Consider the following 19,685-nt stretch of genomic DNA (forward strand, 5'->3'; position numbering starts at 1 on the left):
AAATGGCCCAAAACCACAACCTCTAATCCAAACCCCTTCTAACTCCAGGAGTATTCAGATTCAAATCCCAGGATCTTAAATGACCCCTATCATTTTGCTCCTAAGTCGCATTCAAAATGGGAAAGGGCCTAACTTTTACATCTAGCTTTTATGAATTTTTTTCTGCATGGGGGAGAGCATGCAAGATATCAGGAGAAGCCACGGCTTTGGAGGTGTTTTCATAAAAATAGTTTGAGAGATTTTGGCATATCTAATCCCAACCTTCAGTCTAATCTCAATTTATTCTCTAGCCTAGTGGCTCTCAAGCTTTCCAGACTGCTGTACCCCTGTCAAAGGGAGTTTTGTGTATCCCCAAGTTTCACTTCACTTAAAAACTACTTGCTTACAAAATCAGACCTAAAAATACAAACGTGTCACAGCACACTGTTACTAAAAAATTGCTGACTCTCATTTTTGCCACATAATTATAAAATAAATCAATTGTAATATAAATATTGTACTTACATTTCAGTGTCTGGTATAAACAAGTCAGTCTGTATGAAATTTTAGTTTGTACTGACCCCACTAGCGCTTTTTATGTAGCCTGTTGTAAAACTAGGCAAATATCTAGATGAGTTGATGCACCCGCTGGAAGACCCCTGCATGGTTGAGAACCACTGCTCTAGCCCAAACCTTGAAAACCATTCTAAAACCTAATCTCAATCTGAGGACCAGTTCCTGGGTCAATTGCTAGGAAGGAGAACAAAACAAAAAACGTTGAGCTAGAGGTTCTCTTCTGTTTCTAAGACTTCTCATACAGAACACCTATATGCTTTTTTATTAGGTGAAGAATCTATTTTGAAAATCAGGTACAGATGTTTTGGTCATGGAGCGCTCATTTCATAGGCAACTGTCAATCCACTGGATCAAGGGGTAGCATAAGAGGTCTAATCAGGTGCCTGATGAATTTGCTTATAGTTGACACGCCAAATTCAAGAGCAACACAGCTTGTTAACAAATTTCATAGATCCATGTGTTGTCTGAATTGGAGTCCAAGATTACAGCAGTCTGCTTTCTTCTCTCTTTAACTGGAGTGTATTAATAAAAATAAGAGAAATTAGTCCATTTTCTCATTAAGTTAGATATTTCCTCCTGCTATGTAACTGAAAAACATTTGGGTTAACACTTGTGGTGGCTCCAAGGTTCAGATCCAAAACGTATCAAAGTTTGGGGGAAAGGGAAGAAGTGTTGGGATCGGAGATCTTAGTTCAGGCCCATGTGTAGAACACATCAAATCAGGAAGGAACCACAGTGTCCTCTATGACTACATTGCCCAGTAACTTGCAAACATTTCTCTCATTCCACCTTCTCAGGTCCAAGATACCAGTTATGTTCTATACGAGTCAATTTCTGTTCCCAGTTGCACCAGGGTAAATCAGGAGTAACACCACTGAAGTCATTAGAGTTATGCTGAGTCTACATCAATGTAATTGAGAGCAGAATACATCATGTTTTTTTTTAAATTCTTTCAGGTTATTTTCAGTCATGGTGATCATAAGCATTAATGCCTGACCCATTCCCTTTTGGGTTCCCTCAGAACATGTCACCAGCACTAACAGTAGTCTAATGGAAATCTGACAAGCTCAGACAATAGGCCACGTTATAATTTCAATTATAAGCAAGTAACTCTTAAAGTCACTTGGTTTGTGTGTGAATGAAAACAGAATTTGACCCAAGATCTTTGATTTCAAGTGTTGTATGTAACCCATGCCTACTTGGTATGGCACTCTGTCCCCCTTTGGTGGTGGCTTGGCCACCTGGAGATTGATGAGCCTGCTACAGCCTTGGCTAAGAGTTGGGTGTTTTAGGTCAGGTAGCAGATACCCATGCATTAAGATCCAAAAGTCACAGGTTCAATCCCAACTACGAATGGGCCACCCAGAGCTGTTGGTGCCCCTTGCAAATGGGAGAAAATGTCCCATTTTCTTCTTCTTTTTTCAGTAGTCCCAATATGTGCCTCTAAAATTCCTTATCTTGTCTAAGTATCTCCAGCACAAATGTGTTCCACGTAAACCAAACCTCTGCCTATGCACCACAGTCCGGTGGCATTTAGAGAATATTTTTTAATTGCATCCATGTTGGGTTGTCATGTTCTTCTCTTCTCTTCACTCACCTAATTCTTAGTCCAATCTACATTCAAACCACAAACCCTGTCCCCATTTGTACTGTAACTATGGGGGCGGGGGAGAGGGAGCTCAATCATATGGTATAGGAGGACACATTAAATTCTTGAGGTGTGGTGTGCTTTTGAACCTTAGCTTTTTAACAGTTTTCCAAGAGGGCATGTGAGCTCTTTTCCAAATGTGTATATTCTTCCCCTCAGTGATAGCCACTGCAAAAAGCTGCCTTCCCCTCAACGGAAGCCCTACACTCTTGCTTGCAGCTCAGTAAACTGCTTAAGCTTCCCGTTGTCAAATAAGTCTGAAAAGTTATTATCCCCCTTGCATCCAATTATCTCAGGATGTTAAGTGACCTCTCACCTTCTCTAAAGAGTTTGCCCATCTGTACGCCTCCCAGAAGTTCCTAAGGATGTGATTGCTTTGCTCTGTTTTTACACTGGGGTCTCCTCCATATTTTCTAGAAGCAGGTTACGCTTAGGTTAGGAAACAGATTACCTACTTTCAGAGGTTTCAGTGAATACTGTTCCAGCTTTCTAGCACTGGTAGTGTTGTGGTATTTTAACAGGGCCCTTTATTCTCCATCTACATGGATTATATTTGCTGGGTGAAACTCCACAACAAACATCTTCAGAGAGCTAGACTGTCATAGCCCTTATTCACTGGAAGAAAAGAGAATAAACCTCTCCATCCCCTCCTGTTACTCCCTAGCTCAGCCTGCTCACATCCTGATTTTGGCTGCAGCGGAGAGATCAGGGCTGCTCACCCAATATCCTCACTATGGATGTGTCTCCACTGAATGCAGGAGTTGTGACTGCAGCATACATAGATGTAACCCAAGCTAGTTTAGATACCAAGAGCCGTAAAGCTGCTGGAACACAGTTCACTGCATGGTCTAGCTAGAGGGACCAGATGTCCTGGATTTTATAGGGGCAGTCCAGATATTTGGGGCTTATTTGTCTTATATAGGTGCCTATTACCCTTCCCCCGTCCCAGTTTTTCACGCTTGCTCTCTGGCCACCCTAGGTCTAGCCCCACCCACTCAGGACACTCAAGCAGCTGCTGTGGCTTCACTGCTATTGTCACTCGAGCTAACTTCGCTCTAACTCAATGAAAGCTAGCTCAGGTATGTCTATGTGCCCGGAGAGCAAGTGGGTGGAGAGCGGTGGTAGAGAGAGGGGGAATGCGAGGAGCCCTAGCTTCATCCCACTTCCCTTACTCACTGGCAAGAGCAGCTGGCTGGGAGCAGGGGAGAGTAAGCTTCTCCATGGAAAGAGATGAAGTCACTTACTCTTTCACCAGAGCAGAAGGGGAGCAGGGGAGGAACAGTGAATCTGAATCAATTTATTTTCTGGGCTTCTCCTGGGGTGATGCAGCTGTGTGTGGCCCTTACTCAGGCCACATTGTAGGGTTATGCTGTAGTCCAAAATGAGTATGCTTCATTCCCACTTCCTGCAGGACAACAGCACTTTGATTATTTTAATCAGGGATTTCTACTGAGCACATTAAAATCTAAGATTTGGCTCACCCCACCTGAAAAAATAAAACATCTGATTTTTTTTCTTGCTAAAAGGGGAAAGCAAATGAAGTGCATTACACCTGAATTACATTGATCCTCTACTATTACAGCCTGTTGCCAAGTCATTCTCAATTTCAGAAGACATCTGAGATCATCAAATATGATTTACCCCTAGATGCCTTGCAATATATTTTCTCGACACCTTTTCATCTCTTCCCCCCAACACTTCATCTTTTAGGGACCCAAATAAATAACGCAAGTAATAATTTAGACAGAGATAGACGCATTTCTGATTTGACCTGTTAACTTTAGAGTTTGCTTGGTACAGCATGAGATTGGAGGGGGAGGGCAATAGCTAGGAACCAGGAAGAGGAAGGATGGTCTAGTGGTTACGGCCATCCCTTAGAACTAGGGTGACCTAGGTTCCCTTCCCTGCTCTGCCACAGACTTCAAGTTTGGCCAAGTTACATAGGGCTTGTCTACACATACTGGAGGGTTGATGTTGCGGTGAATGATGCATCAGTGGTCGATTTAGCGGGTCTAATGAAGACCCACTAAATCGACCATGATCGCTCTCCCATCAACTTCTACACTCCACAGAATGGAGAAAAGTAGGGGGAGTCGACAGGAGAGCGTCTCCCGTCGACATCGCGTAGTGTGGACTCTGCGGTAAGTGGATCTAAGCTATTAATGTAACTCAAATTGCTTAGCTTAGATCGACTTTCATGCATAGTCAAGACAAGGTCTTAGTCTCTGTGCCTCAAATTCCCCAGGAATACCATCACTCACCTATCTCACAGGGGTGTTGTGAGGATAAATACATTGAAAATTGGGAAGTGCTCAAACAGTATGGTGATGGGGGCCACGTAAGTGCCTACAATGGTTCTGGGGCCTCTCCCAGGGCTGATACAATTTAGCACTGCTCCTGGGTATACCTAACAGAGTTCCATCATGCTTCTTTCTTCACCTGACATGCCCCTAAGCTGCGGAGGAGAAGGTAGAGGCACAGGCCCCAGCTATGGCACAGATGCACCAACAGGGAGTTTACATACACCATTAGAATTTGTTGCTGGGTATTTGCAGCTGGATCATGGCCCCTTTTGTGCTCCTGAAGTAGTGCACAGGGGCCATAACCCGATGGAAAAATCCAACCATGATATCCATCTGGATAACATTCCAGAATATAATTGGGGAATACAGCTCATTGAGTTCTGTGCAGAAGTGGTCAAATAAACAAAACAGCACATTTTACACATGAGTTATTATAGCATGAAAGAGCTCTGTCAAATATTGGAATGTAATGTTTTCCATAATGCATCAGCCTATGGACCTAATCCTACAGTGATCTCCAATCTGACACCAGAGTCCTTCCCAGATTTTGTGTGTCCAATCCTGCCTCCAGCAGTGGTGAACACCTGATGATTCATAAGAAAATGAACACCCCTCTGCCACTGCCCATATAAGAGAGGAATTATTTAAGGAAACAAGCTCAGTACCAATGTGTACACAAGAACAAACGGATAGAAACTGGTCATTGGGAAGTTAGACTTGAAATTAGACAAAGGTTTCTAACCATCAGAGGAGTGAAGTTCTGTAACAGCCTTCCAAGGGAACCAGTGGGGGCAGAAGACCTATCTGGCTTTAAGATTAAACTCGATAAGCTTATGGAGGAGATGGTATGATGGGATAACATGATTTTGGCAATTAATTGATCTTTAACTATTCATGGTAAATAGGCCCAATGGCCTGTGATGGGATGTTAGATGGGGTGGGATCTGAGTTACTACAGAGAATTCTTTCCTGTGTATCTGGCTGGTGAATTTTGCCCACATGCTCAGGATTCAGCTGATCGCCATATTTGGGGTCGGGAAGGAATTTTCCTCCAGGGCAGATTGGAAGAGGCCCTGGGGGTTTTTCGCCTTCCTTTGTAGCATGGGGCACAGCTCACTTGCTGGAGGATTCTCTGCTCCTTGAAGTCTTTAAACCAGGATTTGAGGACTTCAATAGCTCAGACATAGGTGAGAGGTTTTTCGCAGGAGTTATTGGGTGAGATTCTGTGGCCTGTGTTGTGCAGGAGGTCAGACTAGATGATCATAATGGTCCCTTCTGACCTTCGTATCTATGAATCTATGCAGTAACTCTTGTGGTGATCAGCTGTCAGTGGGATTCCTCCATTAAATTTATAAAGCATGTATATGAAGGGCTGAAGAGAGCTGAGCATGAATTACTCTGAAGTCCTTTCTTCTAGTTCCAGTTCCCTGGTTCCTCCTTCACATCCACACACTCAGCTGTATAATTATAGTGAGCTTCATAAGTAGCATTGCTTTGTTCCACAGTAGCTAAAAAGCATTGCCAGTTACCCGATTGCTTAAGAGGAGATAAATTCCTCGTTTAAACCAGTTGCAATGTATCTAATTTGCCTACCACCTAGACCCACTGCCGATACTGTTCAAAGCCTATTTTCTTCTAATATCTAGCTATTAGTATATGCTGCCAGACATATCAGATAGCCCACATTCTGAAATTATTCCTTCAAATACTTTTAGTGATGAGGAAGAAGGAAATGTGAATTGGCATCAAGATGGCACTTGTATTAAGATATAAGTAAAAGTATGATGATTTTGATGTTAGTGTGAGATTTGCAAAAGCAAGGTGGTTTTTGGTTTAGTCTCATGTTATAACTGGCAAAAGTGCAACAATTGCATAGGTATAATAAGGATGCAAAGATCATGCTCCGAGTTTACGTGCATGAGTTTGTTTCTCCATGATGCTGAGCATTCTGAACCCAATCCAGCAAAGCACTTAAGCATGTGCTTAACTGAAAGCACAGGAGTAGTCCCTTGGAACTTAACAGAATTTTATACTGGAAATTTTATGCAAAGGTACATATACTACCGAATTCAAAGGTAAAGTTCTGTTTTTAAAGACAACAAAACATGGAGAGTAGCCAAAGTAATTTGAACAGCCTTAAAACTCATGGCAACACTACACACACAGCTAGTAATGTGGGCTAAGGGTGTGATTTTTTTTTTTATGACGTTTCTATACCAGCAAAAGTCCTAGTGGAGACAGTTATACTGGCTAAAAGGTCCTTTTGCTGGTATAGCTTATTTCATTTGGGGAACTGGTACGAGCTATGCCAGTAGCGTAACTGTGTCTACACAAGGGCTTGTGCTGGTATAAGCTGTCTCCCCACTAGGAACATTTGATGGTATAACGAAACCAGCAAACTTTTTCTAGTGGAGCCCAGGCTTTTCTGTTATTGGTAGGAACAGGCAATCTCCAGTCTCACACCTAGAAAAGCACTTGTACTTACTTTATCAGATGGGGCCATACAGCAATAAGTTCACAAGACTTGGATTCATTTTTGATAAGTCCTGTAGAAGTAGTTATTTAAGCCCGTCAAGATTTCTTGATTTCAGAAAAGCTACTACATTTGTGTAATTATTTTTTTTTTTTTGGCAGAAGGGACTAAATATTTACAGCAGTATGCTCACTGGCGTTATTTATGTTTCTCTGTATGGCCTTGATTCAACTTTATGCACTTTATGTGCAGCAGAATCGGCATCTAACTCTGATTCATTGTAATCACAGTCTCCTTTGTCCTTACTGTGAAAGAGCCTTTTCCAAAACTCACTGAATTCAATAGGAGTCTGACCAGTGACTATTATGGTGTTTGGATCAGGCCCCAAGTCCTGTAGTGAGAGCTCTGGCCTTAGTTGTTTTTGTATCTGTATATATATATTGGAGCTGTGTGTCAAACAAGACTCTTCTGTTTGGAGGCATGTGTACCTTCAGGGAAAACAGAGAAGAGAGTTCTCTCTTTTTGATTCACAAAGTAGCCAAGTGCATCTTTCTGTGTGGCTCTGAAGAAGCCAGGAGCCATGGGACCTTGGAAAGCAAACACAAGTGCAGTTTGGATTTAAATTAAATGTAGCTCCCCCAACATGTATTTTGTACAATGACCTGTCACGGTTGCAGTCCTGGTGCTCAGTGAAGCACAAAGACAGCTGCCTTAATGTTCCCCCATGGGTGAACATCACCCCAGAGGGATGAAGAAGAGATAGGACAATGGCTTTGCCCCTCACTGTGCATCAGTCAATGGAGCAGTTCCGGTGCAGCAGAGGGGGTATCAGTACACCACCTAATGTCGTGGTCCCCAAACTTTTCCACAGTCATGCCCTTCCCCCATCCCTAACTATGCTTCACCCTGGAAGCGGGGCCATGGCTCTCGGGGGTGGGGGGGACAGGGGTAAAGGGGCAAAGGCTGAAGCCAGGTCTGGGGCCAGGAGGGAGCTGCAACCAGGGGCTGAGCCTGCAGGCAGGGCTGGAACCAGGGCTGGGAGCAGAGCTGCGGCTGGGGGCCAAAGCTGGGAGCAGGGCTGGGGCCGGGGCCAGGGCCAGGGCCAGGGCCGAGAGCAGAGCTGTGCCCAGGGGCCAAAGCTGGGGGTGGGGCTGGGGTTGGGAGCAAAGCTGCAGCCAGATTGTGGTCTGGGGCCAGGGCTGGGAGCAGAGCTGCGGCTGGGGGCCAAAGCTGGAAGCAGGGCTGGGGCCAGGGCCGAGAGCAGAGCTGTACCCGGGGGCCAAAGCTGGGGGCGGGGCTGGGAGCAAAGCTGAAGCCAGATTGTGGTCTGGGGCCAGGCACAGAGCTGGGAGTTGGAGTCAGAGTCTGCTGGGAGCAGAACTGGGGTGGAGTGGGGCTGAGTGGTGCTCCCTCCCTGCCCCCATGGGGACTGCCCCAGGCCCCACCATGTCCCCCCAAACATTCCTCCATGCCCCCATAGGGGAGCATGCCCCACAGTTTTAGGACCACTGGCCTAATAGGAGTGGAAGGAGAAATTCTCCAGTGGCAGTACAGCTCCCTGCCACCAGGCTGTACCTGAAAGACACGTTTGAGGCCGATAAGATGAAGAGTAAAACATTCTAATAAGAGCACCCCCTAATTTTGGGAGTCACATGTAAAATAAACCATTATGTTCTTTAGAAATCATATTAGAGCTAGTCAGAAAATCCTTTTTTTTTTTCTTTGAAGAAAATTTTGTGGGAGAAATCCCAGTTCAAAATTTGAGAAAAATATTTCAGGGTTTTCTGCAGAAATTTTTGTTTCATTTCAATTCTAAACAACATTTGTTATGGTTTCCTCGTGCTCTCCCAGTCTGTCTGTATCCAACTGTTCTCGCTGGTCTTATACTTAGTTTCTAAGTTTTTGGTGGCAGGAACCATAATTTTATTCTGTTTGTACAGCACCTAGCACAATGGGGTCCTGCTCCATGACTGGGGCAACTTGGCACTGCGATAATACAAAATATAATAATTCTGAAATGAAATCAAATATACCAATTGCAAAACAAAGTGTGAAAACAATTTCTCTCACATGCGCACAATTTATTTTTACTGTCCCACCACTCCCGTTTTTCAGAGGTGAAAGTGAAAAAGCTCAAAAGGGGGGGCAATACCCAAAAATTAAAGATCGTAAAAAAAAGTTCTCTTCCATTTCCAAAAACCAAAACAAAATCTACATTTTAAGTCAAATCCAAGCAAAAAAAGGTCATTACATTCTGAAATGTCAACTTGAAACAAAAATTTTCATTTTGAATTCTCTGACTGGAAAATCTAAAAGCATCATACAAATAGGCAACATCTTCCAACAGAAACTTGCAGTGCTGATGAAGCTCCATGTTCCAATGGAAACATTTTGGTGTAGAAACTTTTGATCAGCTCTAAGATTCTAATTATCATCAGTATGGTAGCAGAGGGGCAGGACCCTGATTGTTCATGTGTCCTTAACTGCATTTCCCCTTCTCCCACTGCTCTAACAACTTGTCAAAGGCACCAGTATCAAATGGAACAACAAATTAAAACAAATTTAGTCTTTGACTAATGTCATTTCTCATTTTAACAAATCAAAAATAATTAGAAAAATGATTTAAGGGAGAACAACATTTAAAAACAAATAAAACCAAACCATTTCACCCAAATGCGTTTCCCAATTCCTTAAGACCTGGGCCTTGAACTTTCCTGAAGAATTCTACTCTGAAATAAAGATTGTGTCTGAAATTTCAAGAGGATTGGTTTGTGTTCAGCAAAATAATGGGGCATGGGCAGAAGTAAACTTCAGATGGAAGACTGGTCTCAACCTTAATTATGGGGAGATTAAGCCTTCAAAGCAAACCAATCTCAGTTGAAACCAAGAGGAACTGCAACTATTGCCTGATTTTGATGCAAAACCATTAGTTGAGCCAGACTAGGTTCAGGTTTACTTGGAAAGTTTGTGAACCTTTACAAAACTGTTCAACAAACTTAGATGGAGTTTCAAGACTAATGAAACATGAAACCATGCCTCTTTTGTGTGGCTTTGGTTTTGTTACGAACATCTTGTACAACTCAAAAACTTCTTATTCTTGATAATCAGCCTTAACTTCCCTTTCCTTAGTTTAATCCCATTTCTCCTGATTACACCCTTTTCCACCACTCTTAAAAAAAAAAAAAACCCCTCTCTCTCACTGGTGCTTTCCATTGGGTTATCATGACCTCGTGCCCTTTGTCACCACATCGCCAAATCATAGAGATTTACTTCTTTGACCTTTCTTCCAAAGCCTGTCCCGCAAGCCCTAAATTAATTTTTGGTGGTCTTCCATCCTCCTCCTATGCTATGGCAACATCCTTCTGCCCTTAGAATTGCATGCAATGTTCTATATGCCTTCCAATGCTATAGAGCAGTGTGTTTAAACCTCTGGTCTACGGAGTCCGCAGACTGTCTAAGATTTCCAAAGGGATCCACACCTCCATTTGAAATTTTTTAAGGGGCCGCAAATCAAAAAAGGTTGAAAACCACTGCTATAGAAAGACCGTCCCTTCTCTGCTCTCTAGTAGGATGCTTCTGCATAAACAGCTCAAATAAACATTGGATTTCTTTGCCATTATTTCCCATTTTAAGTTCACATCTATGTTTCTGTCCAGTATTTAGATTTATTAAATATTGTGCCTCACCAAGGCTTTATATCCCTTCTAGGTCTGGTTAGGCATTGCTGCTTTCGAAGTTTCTCTTTCCCACTGAATAGCTTTGTTTAGGATTATTATTCCCCTGGTGTACGAGCTTGCAATTTCTAGTTTGACTCATTTTGTTATTTTCTGCCAATTTTTCTAACCTCTTCAGGTCCCCAGCAGAGATTGTATTTCTCTCTGCTCACTGGTGTTTGCATCCCCTCCCCATTCAGCTGCAAATGTAATTAATTTTCTCTTTGACCCTTCTGCCATTAAAGCTCATTAATGAAAAGGTTACAAATTAGGCCTAATACTAGAGCTGCTTGAACTATCTGCAGTGAACAATTTGAAGCATTTGACCATTTTTCCATTTGAAAATGACCTTGGGGGGTGAGGATGTGCAGGCTAGGTTCTCTGTTGGTGTAAACTTAGCATAGGTTCCATGCAGGCAATAGAGATATTCTTATTTACACCACCTCAGGATCTGGCCCTTAGATTTTTACAGGTGTGGATGGTGCTCAGAATTATGTAGTGAATGAGATACCTGGAAATATTTCAGCTTCTGGGCACTTGCAAACTATTTGCCACAACTACTGCTTTAAGTATTTGCCGGGCTTAATTAGCTACTTGACTGGTAACTTAAGTCACATGGTATCGTTTCTGCTTCCTCAGTAGATGATGGACTGTCTACACATTTAGCATGCTAATCACTTGACCACTTAGCTCCCAAACTCTCAAAGAGCTTCCAAGGTAGTCTTTGAGGATAAGGCAGTAGACTAAGATTTGGGAAATCTGGCTTCAGCTTCCAGCTCTGCCCCAGACTTCCTGTGTGACCTTGGGCAAGTCGTTTAATTTCTTTATGCCTCAGTTCCACCCTTTGTAAAAGGGGGGAAATAGCATTTTGCTTCCTCATGGGAATGTTGTGTGGCTGAACCTATAAATGTGTGTGTATTAGAAAGATATTAATGGGATGAGAGCCATATATGTACCTAGATAGAAGAAGATTGCACAAACATTTCCATTCTGAATACTCAGGTAAATACACGTCGTAACAATGCCATAAATGCCATTAAAGAATGGGGAGAAAGATACCTCTACATACTGAGCAGAGACACATCTCTATTCTTCTTCTTCAGGTAGCCCACTTACATTACAGGGGACTAACATTCCTCCCCCGACATCCATGTCCTCTTTCTAGGTTAACAACAAATGGCCATGGTGTGTATTTCTCAAACCAAATTTCACTCTCCAGGCTTAGCATCATCAATCCTTCCTTTGAGGGATGAAAAGAAAAGGGAGGCCAGGAGGGAAGGAAGCAAAAGGAGTCCTTTCAAAAATGAATGTTTCCTACTTTTTTTTGTAATCAGCATGTCATAAGAAAAATATTAATTATAATACTTTGTGTTTATAACACCTTTTGTCCAAGAATTTCAAAGCAATTTATGAACGGTACGTAAGCCTCACCCCAATCCTCATTTTGCAGATGCGGAAACTAAGGAATGGAGATCATGATTTGCCCAAGGTCACCCAACAAATCAGTAACACAGCTAAATAGAACTGCGGAGTCCTGACTCACAGTCCTTACACCTAACACCATCGACACAACAAAGTGAGTCAATGGAGAACCAGGCTACAGCAATCTTATAGGCCTAGACAGACAGGGCTTATGTATCAAGCCATGAAAATGACAAATTAAAATAAGTCACAACTGGAAAGGACCTGGTAGGTGATGGAAGTGTTCTGATTTCTGAATTTGATTATAAACCTGGGGATAGAGCTAGCATGGTTGATATTGCACCGGACGTTGATAGTAAGTATCTCACAGGGACTGCTGAAGGAAACTGGGGAGTGCTGAGTTCCTATAGGAAGGTGCTGAGTACCCTGAACTCCTAATGAAGTCAGTGAATGGTTGAAGGTACAGAGCCAAAACCAAATAGAACTACCTTTACATAAGGTGCAAAAAGCAACCCACATTCCAAGAGATGATAGAATCATGGGACTGGAAGGGACCTCGAGAGGTCATCTAGTCCAGTCCTCTGCACTCATGTCAGGACTAAGTATTATCTAGACCATTCCTGACCTGCTCTTAAAAATCTCCAATGATGGAGATTCCACAACCTCTCTAGGGAATTTATTCCAGGGCTAAACTACCCTGACAGGAAGTTTTTCCTAATGTCCAACCTAAACCTCCTTTGCTGTAATTTAAGCCCATTGCTTCTTGTCCTATCCTCAGAGGTTAAGAAGAACAATTCTTCTCCCTCCTCCTTGTAACAACCTTTTATGTGCTTGAAAACTATTATCACATCCCCTCTCACTCTTCTGTTTTCCAGACTAAACAAACCCAATATTTTCAATCTTCCCTCATAGGTCATGTTTTCTAGACCTTTAATCATTTTTGTTGCTCTTCTCTGGACTTTCTCCAGCTTGTCCACATCTTTCCTGAAATGTGGTGCTCAAAACTGGACACAATACTCCAGTTGAGGCCTAATCAGTGCGGAGTAGAGTGGAACAATTACTTCTCGTGTCTTGCTTACAACACTCCTGCTAATACATCCCAGAATGATGTTTCCTTTTTTTTTCCAACAGCGTTACACTGTTGACTCATATTAAGCTTGTGATCCACTATGACCCCCAGATCCCTTTCTGCAGTACTCCTTCCTAGGCAGTCATTTCCCATTTTGATGAGCTAAGCATCTGAAGAATTGGTGTTAAGTTCTCTGTTGGCAATGGTCAGGTATATCTGAGGTGGTCATGTTTCTATCTATTAGAAGATGCTCTTGCTAAAGATTAATTTAAAATATGGCTGTGCATGCCCTTATGGTCTGCTGTGTCTGAAATGAACAGACAGAAATAAAGTTATACTTGCCATTTTTAACCATTCTGAAATCAGTTTATTCCAATTTATTAACACAAAACTGTCACCACATGGAAACATTTTACCATTCAGTGAAGCTTTAGAAAAGGCTTGAGTGACCATTTGACAAGATACAATCAACAAATCAGAGTGGCCCCACAGACTCATCATGAGCACAGATTGCAGATTCAGGAGACCTTCATTTTCCCTCTCCCCCTCCTCCCCACCATGCTGTTGACTCAGTGTGCTACCCTGGGCAAGTCACTTAGGACAAAATTGTCAGAAGTGCCTAAGTGACCAAGAAGGTGGTTGTTTTAGAGCGCTGGGAAAGAAAATGTGCCACGACCACACAAGCCACGTTAAAGCGCTGCCAGACTAGCCCTTAAACTGATATAGCTTAATGGGGTAACTTACATTAGTAAACTAACCCAGGTGTCACAGCTGACCTCAGCTAATGTGGCAGCTCATGAAGACAAACTGATCTCACGTAGCCCTGGCCCAAACCATTTAGGGCTTTCTAGTTGGAAATAAAACAAAAAATCTTGAATTGCACATGGAAGCAAATAGGAGAACCATACAACTGTCAGGGAACAAGTTCAATATGCTGCCTAGGGCTAATATCAAAGAGGCGAGCAGACATTATCAACCAGCTGTAGCTTCTGAGTGATCTAAGGCTATAGCTACACTTACGGAAGTGTGTGGAACATAGGTGTAACCCACCCACCTTCTGGGTGTGGTGTTCTGTCCCATCTAGTGGCACCGAGACCACTTTAAAGAGAGATAAAACGAGTCTGCTCTACAGTCTTAGCTAAGAGCCGGTTGGCTTTTAGCTCATGCAGTAGAGGCTCATGCACTAAGCTCCAGAGGTCCCAGGTTCAATCCCACCTGCCGACAACCGGGATCTGTCGGCGTTACATTGGCACTATGCATGCAGCTACATGCCGCAACGAAAGCCAGGCTGCATCCACATTTGTCACTGCAGGATAGTGACATGCAGCAGGGAAAAGCTCTGGCAGCGGGGAAAGGCTCTGGCAGTGAGGAAGACACACTGAAAATAGCGGTGTAGATGTGGGAGGCATTGCTTGGGCATGTCGAGAGCAGGCTGGGTATATCTCATGGGGGTTCAGGCAGGTAGGGAACTCTTTTCTATTCTACCCATCTAAGCTGTGCCTACATGGCCATTTACTCCCAGGTGAGCTAGGCAGGCGGTGACTGTATGCTATACAAAGCTGCAAGTGTAGATGTACCCAAAAATATCCTGCCTGTGATACTGTCTCAAGTATGCTCTGAGTGCTGGATCTGATGTCTAGCCTTATAACTACAAGTCAGGAGTAGGATTTTCTGCAAAAGCTACTCATGAGGTCCTGACCCTTTACTTTTCGCTGTCCAGCTTATGCAGAGCATCCACCTTCACTTTTCCCACATTATCAACTATTTCCAAGATGTAGGTTTTGTTAGCGACCACTTGCAAGTTATTACATGCAACTATATATTTGCATGGGTATATTTGGAGCAGTTGACTGGAGCACAGCATTAGCTTCGGTGACCATTATGCTGACCTTTCTGCTGGGGCACAGCGGTAGCCCCCCTGAGTGCTGTGTTAAACCTGCTGAGCAACGCGTTATGAAATGTTGGTTGTTCAAATGATTTACTTAGCAAGACCAAGTGCTGCATGCCATGGGTCTTTTACACAGTGTGTCATTTGTACTCTGAGATCCATATACACTGAAGGTCATTTTTATTTGAAAAGCAATAAGCATTTGACTGGTTTTTATTTTACACACACACAGAGCATAACTTTGCTGCAAGCAACAGAGTTTAGGTTTAGGTGAACTCATACGGTAACAAAGATAAGAATGGAGAAAACACATTTCTTGTCCATAAAAGGACAGATCACCACATTCACAGAGGGCAACTCTGATCTTGCTGCAGTTCCAAAGAACAAAGTAGGAAATTCAGAATTGCTAAATGAGTTATATATGAGTTTCATTATAACTGTTCAGAGACTGCCTTTGAAGTTCTTGCTGTGTGTTTTCCCCAGTTTAACTGTTTCAAAGTTGACCAATGGCACTTATTTGTACAGCAGTATGTGTAATTCAAATTAAAACAACCACTTCACTTATGGATCAGCTCAAACACTGTGTCATGGCCACTATATAACTTGTATTTAGCTTAGGCACTCTGGTTACATTCCCCAGACCTGAAGAAGAGCTCTGTGAAGTTGGCCCAATAAAATATATGACCTCACCTATCTTGTCATATGTGGTATCCATTTGGAGGTGCATGCATGATTCTTGAAAAAAGTGCTCTCTGATCTTATACTTATAAATGCTAGTCGCAGACACTGCAGTGTTCTGGGTAATTGCTTGTTGATTGTTTTGAATTATTTTTATAAGCACTGAATATTATTAGAATATCATTTTTTAGTACAATTGGAGTTGCAGTTATCTTAGGCTAAAATGTCCAAAGTTGGATGCCTAAAGTTACACACCTAGGCCAAGATTTAAAGCAATGGGTACCTAGCATTTATGACAGCTTCAGAAAGCTCAACACTTTTGAAATTGTAAACATGTAGCCATGTGTTCAGTTAAAGACACACAAAAAGTCAACCCAGAACAGATCCCTAACAGAAAGCATGATATTGCACACACAGTTCTCCCCCTGCAAAGGGGTTGAGAGAAAAACTGAAACCGTTATGACAGATATGAGTCACATCTCTTAACGTGCTGCTGGAGGACACTCAGATACTTGGGTGGTATAAGAACCCCCATAGAATTACGCAGTTGCTGAACCATGGGTAGGGACCTCGTTTTTAAACTCTTGTTCCTTAAGCTATATGTAGGCTTCCTAACAAACACCACCATTTTCAGAGAGGGTGAGCCCCTCACTCCTCCCATTGAAGTCAAATTTTAGCCCACTTTGTGCAGAATGTAGAATCAACTATGAAAGAACACACAGCTCAGATGCCCTGTGAATCCATCTATAGTTCATACTCGCCTTGTACAGGGCAAATGATGGCTTTCCAAAAATAAAGGATAAGAAACCTCTCATCCCTGACTGTTTCGCTGTCTCTGGGCTATGTGCTCCTATATCAAAAGCCATCTGTACAGAGGGAGGAACAGCACTGTGGGCTGAACCACTGCTACTGTTTTTATTCCCCAGCGCACGGCGGTCTAGCGGATACAGCACTTCCTGAGACTCGGGCGATCTGGATTCTATTTCCAGCTCTGCCACTGATCTGATGAGTGACATTGGGCAGATCACTTCCCCCTCTCTGTGCCTCAGTTTCCCCATATGTAAAAAGGGGATTGATGGCACTGACCTTTTTTAAGCACTTTCAGGCCTACTGATACACAATGCTATGTAGCAGTGAGGTATTGTTTCCATATTGCTCCCGAGTAAATTCTGATCTCCCCTCCCCCACGTATATCTAGTGGTCAGGCCAATCCTGAAGAAAACCGATTATACAGTGGCTTATTCAAATGGTCTCCAATTAGTATTAAAATTATTTTTCAACAGGCTTGTTCAAATGGTTATTCATTTATAGAGCTGAAACTTTAAGCTTGCTCAGTCCATGAAGTCTTGTACCGACAGAGTCAATGACACTAATGGAGTTTCCTCAGTTTACACCACCAATGAATTTAACCCAACACCCCCTCTCAGTGCTAGCCTGCATAATCTCAGTTCTTAGTACGAGGTGTGTCTGCTAAAAGGATTGTGGAAAAATGACCCAGCCTACAGTTTGTGCCATGCTTTCCAGGTGGAGGGGACATGTCTTTGTAGAGAGAGGAACTTAAGACTTGTCTACACCAGTGGTTCTCAACCTGTCGTCCACGGACCCCATCTAAGGGGTCTGCAAAAGACTGACTGAAAACGGACTGAATGGAATTCAACTATATGTACAGACAATAGATTTCCTAAAGGGTCCACCCCTCCATTCATAATTTCCAGAGGGGTTCACACCTATATTTGAAATTGTTTAGGGGTCTGCAAATGAAAAAAGATTGAGAATCACTGGTTTACACTGCCCTGCAGTTCAGACGACGGGGCATGTGAATAGCAGTGCACATCAAAATGTTGCACTGTAACTCTCCTGTTTGGAAGCTGCAGATATGAACTGAGAGGTTCCTACTTCACCTTAATGCAGTCTGGTTTGAAGAAGACTACATTAGTGCAAACTATGAACCTTTTTAGTTCACACTGCCCGTGTCCACATAGGAGAGTTATAGAATGGCAGGCACTTTGGCGTGCACTGCCCTCTCAGTCCTAACTGTGGGGCAGTGTAGACATGCCGTATGGTCATACTAACCTAGCTCTCTCTGTGAAAATCAAAAAATAAAATCATCCTGCCTGAAAAGTGGATGAAATGTAGATGGAACTAATAATAAAGGGTCACCCATATTATTTCATAAAATGTAATTAAATATTTGGAATAGCTTGTAACAAACACATGGTCTAGCTTCGTCTACACAGACTAACATCTGTCAGACACGTTAAAAAAAATCAGGACTATCCTACTGCATCCAGTAATTCTTATTTCATTGGCTCTAAGTTAACTCTGTGTTTCTTTTCAGATCTTACAGGTGAACAAGGTGATGTCCATCTTGTTTTATGTGATATTTCTTGCTTATCTTCGTGGCATCCAATCTACCAACATGGATCAAAGGAGTCTGCCAGAAGAGTCGATACATTCTCTCATTATTAAACTCATTCAGGCAGACATTTTGAAAAACAAACTCGCCAAGCAGATGGTAGATATCAAGGAAAACTATCAAAACACTATGCAGAAAACAGAGTCTCAGCAGGACGTGGATGGAGTTGAAAATGTGAAATCAGACTTCCAGCCAGTGATCCCAATGGATGCAGAACTATTAAGGCAACAGAAACGCTACAGTTCTCCCCGGGTCCTCTTGAGTGACAATACCCCATTGGAACCTCCACCTTTGTATCTTATGGAAGATTATATTGGAAATTCTGTAGTGGTGAACAGAACCTCCAGGAGGAAAAGGTATGCAGAACATAAGAGCCATCGAGGGGAATATTCTGTATGTGACAGTGAAAGTTTATGGGTTACGGACAAATCATCGGCTATCGACATTAGAGGACACCAGGTAACAGTGCTAGGAGAAATTAAAACAGGCAACTCTCCCGTCAAACAATATTTTTACGAAACAAGGTGTAAAGCAGCCAAACCGGTAAAAAATGGCTGCCGTGGCATTGATGATAAACACTGGAACTCCCAGTGCAAAACATCCCAAACGTATGTAAGAGCACTGACTTCGGAAAACAATAAACTCGTAGGCTGGCGATGGATAAGAATAGACACATCTTGCGTGTGTGCGTTGTCGAGAAAAATAGGACGAACATAAGTCTGCATTTCTTTGCTATATAAATTATTACTTTAAATTATATGATATGCATGTAGCATATAAATGTTTATATGGTTTTATATATTATAAGTTGACCTTATTTATTAAACTTCAGCAAACCTACAGTATATAAGCTTTCTCTCTCAATAAATAGGAGTAAAATGGCATGTGCCTCAGCTGTGGGCAGCTGCAGTTTTATTAGAATATGTTTGTGACTCTGCTTAGCAGCAGCATACCATAATCTTACTGTAAAATCTGTGTAACGTCAGTATTTTTCATTCAGTATTGTCAAGCCAGTGACTGTCATTTAGTAAACTTGTTAAAAATCAGATAAATGTCAAGAGTTGTGTACCCATTTCTATCCCCTGCTATATATTTTCACAAGACAAAGTAGGCGAGGGAATAGATTTTATTGGAGCAACTTCTGCTAGTGGAAAAAAAGACAAGCTTTCGAGCTACACAGAGTTCTTCTTCAGGCCCAGACCTGAAGAAGAACTCTGTGTATGTCAAAAGCTTCTCCCTTTCACCAACAGAAGTTGCTCCAATAAAACGTATTCCTCACCCAACTTGTCTCTCTAATATCCTGGGACCAACACAGCAGCAACAACACTGCAAACCACATATATTTTCATATTTAATTAAAAGTGTTAATTTCTCACCACTGAAAGGAAAACAACATGGCCTACAGCTAACATTAACATTCCAGCCACTGACTAGCTGTAAAATACGTTTTCTGTATGTCATGCCAGTTTTGCCACTACAATTACTGTTGTTTTTCCTCTGTTAGCATTCCAGAACTGCTG

At 42.4% G+C, this 19,685-nt stretch overlaps 1 protein-coding gene across 1 annotated transcript in view; it reads left to right on the top strand.

The window, feature by feature from the left end:
- Positions 1-19,040, top strand: part of NTF3 (neurotrophin 3) — a 56,339-nt gene extending 37,299 nt beyond the window's left edge. The window contains exon 2 of the mRNA XM_073329523.1: positions 18,088-19,040. Coding sequence (XP_073185624.1) covers positions 18,088-18,882 — 795 coding nt within the window. The 3' untranslated portion in view covers positions 18,883-19,040. The remainder of the gene's footprint in view (positions 1-18,087) is intronic.
- Positions 19,041-19,685: the final 645 nt, after the last annotated feature.

Source organism: Lepidochelys kempii, chromosome 1 (assembly GCF_965140285.1).
Source record: "Lepidochelys kempii isolate rLepKem1 chromosome 1, rLepKem1.hap1, whole genome shotgun sequence".
In the NCBI taxonomy this organism is placed as follows: Eukaryota; Metazoa; Chordata; order Testudines; family Cheloniidae; genus Lepidochelys; species Lepidochelys kempii.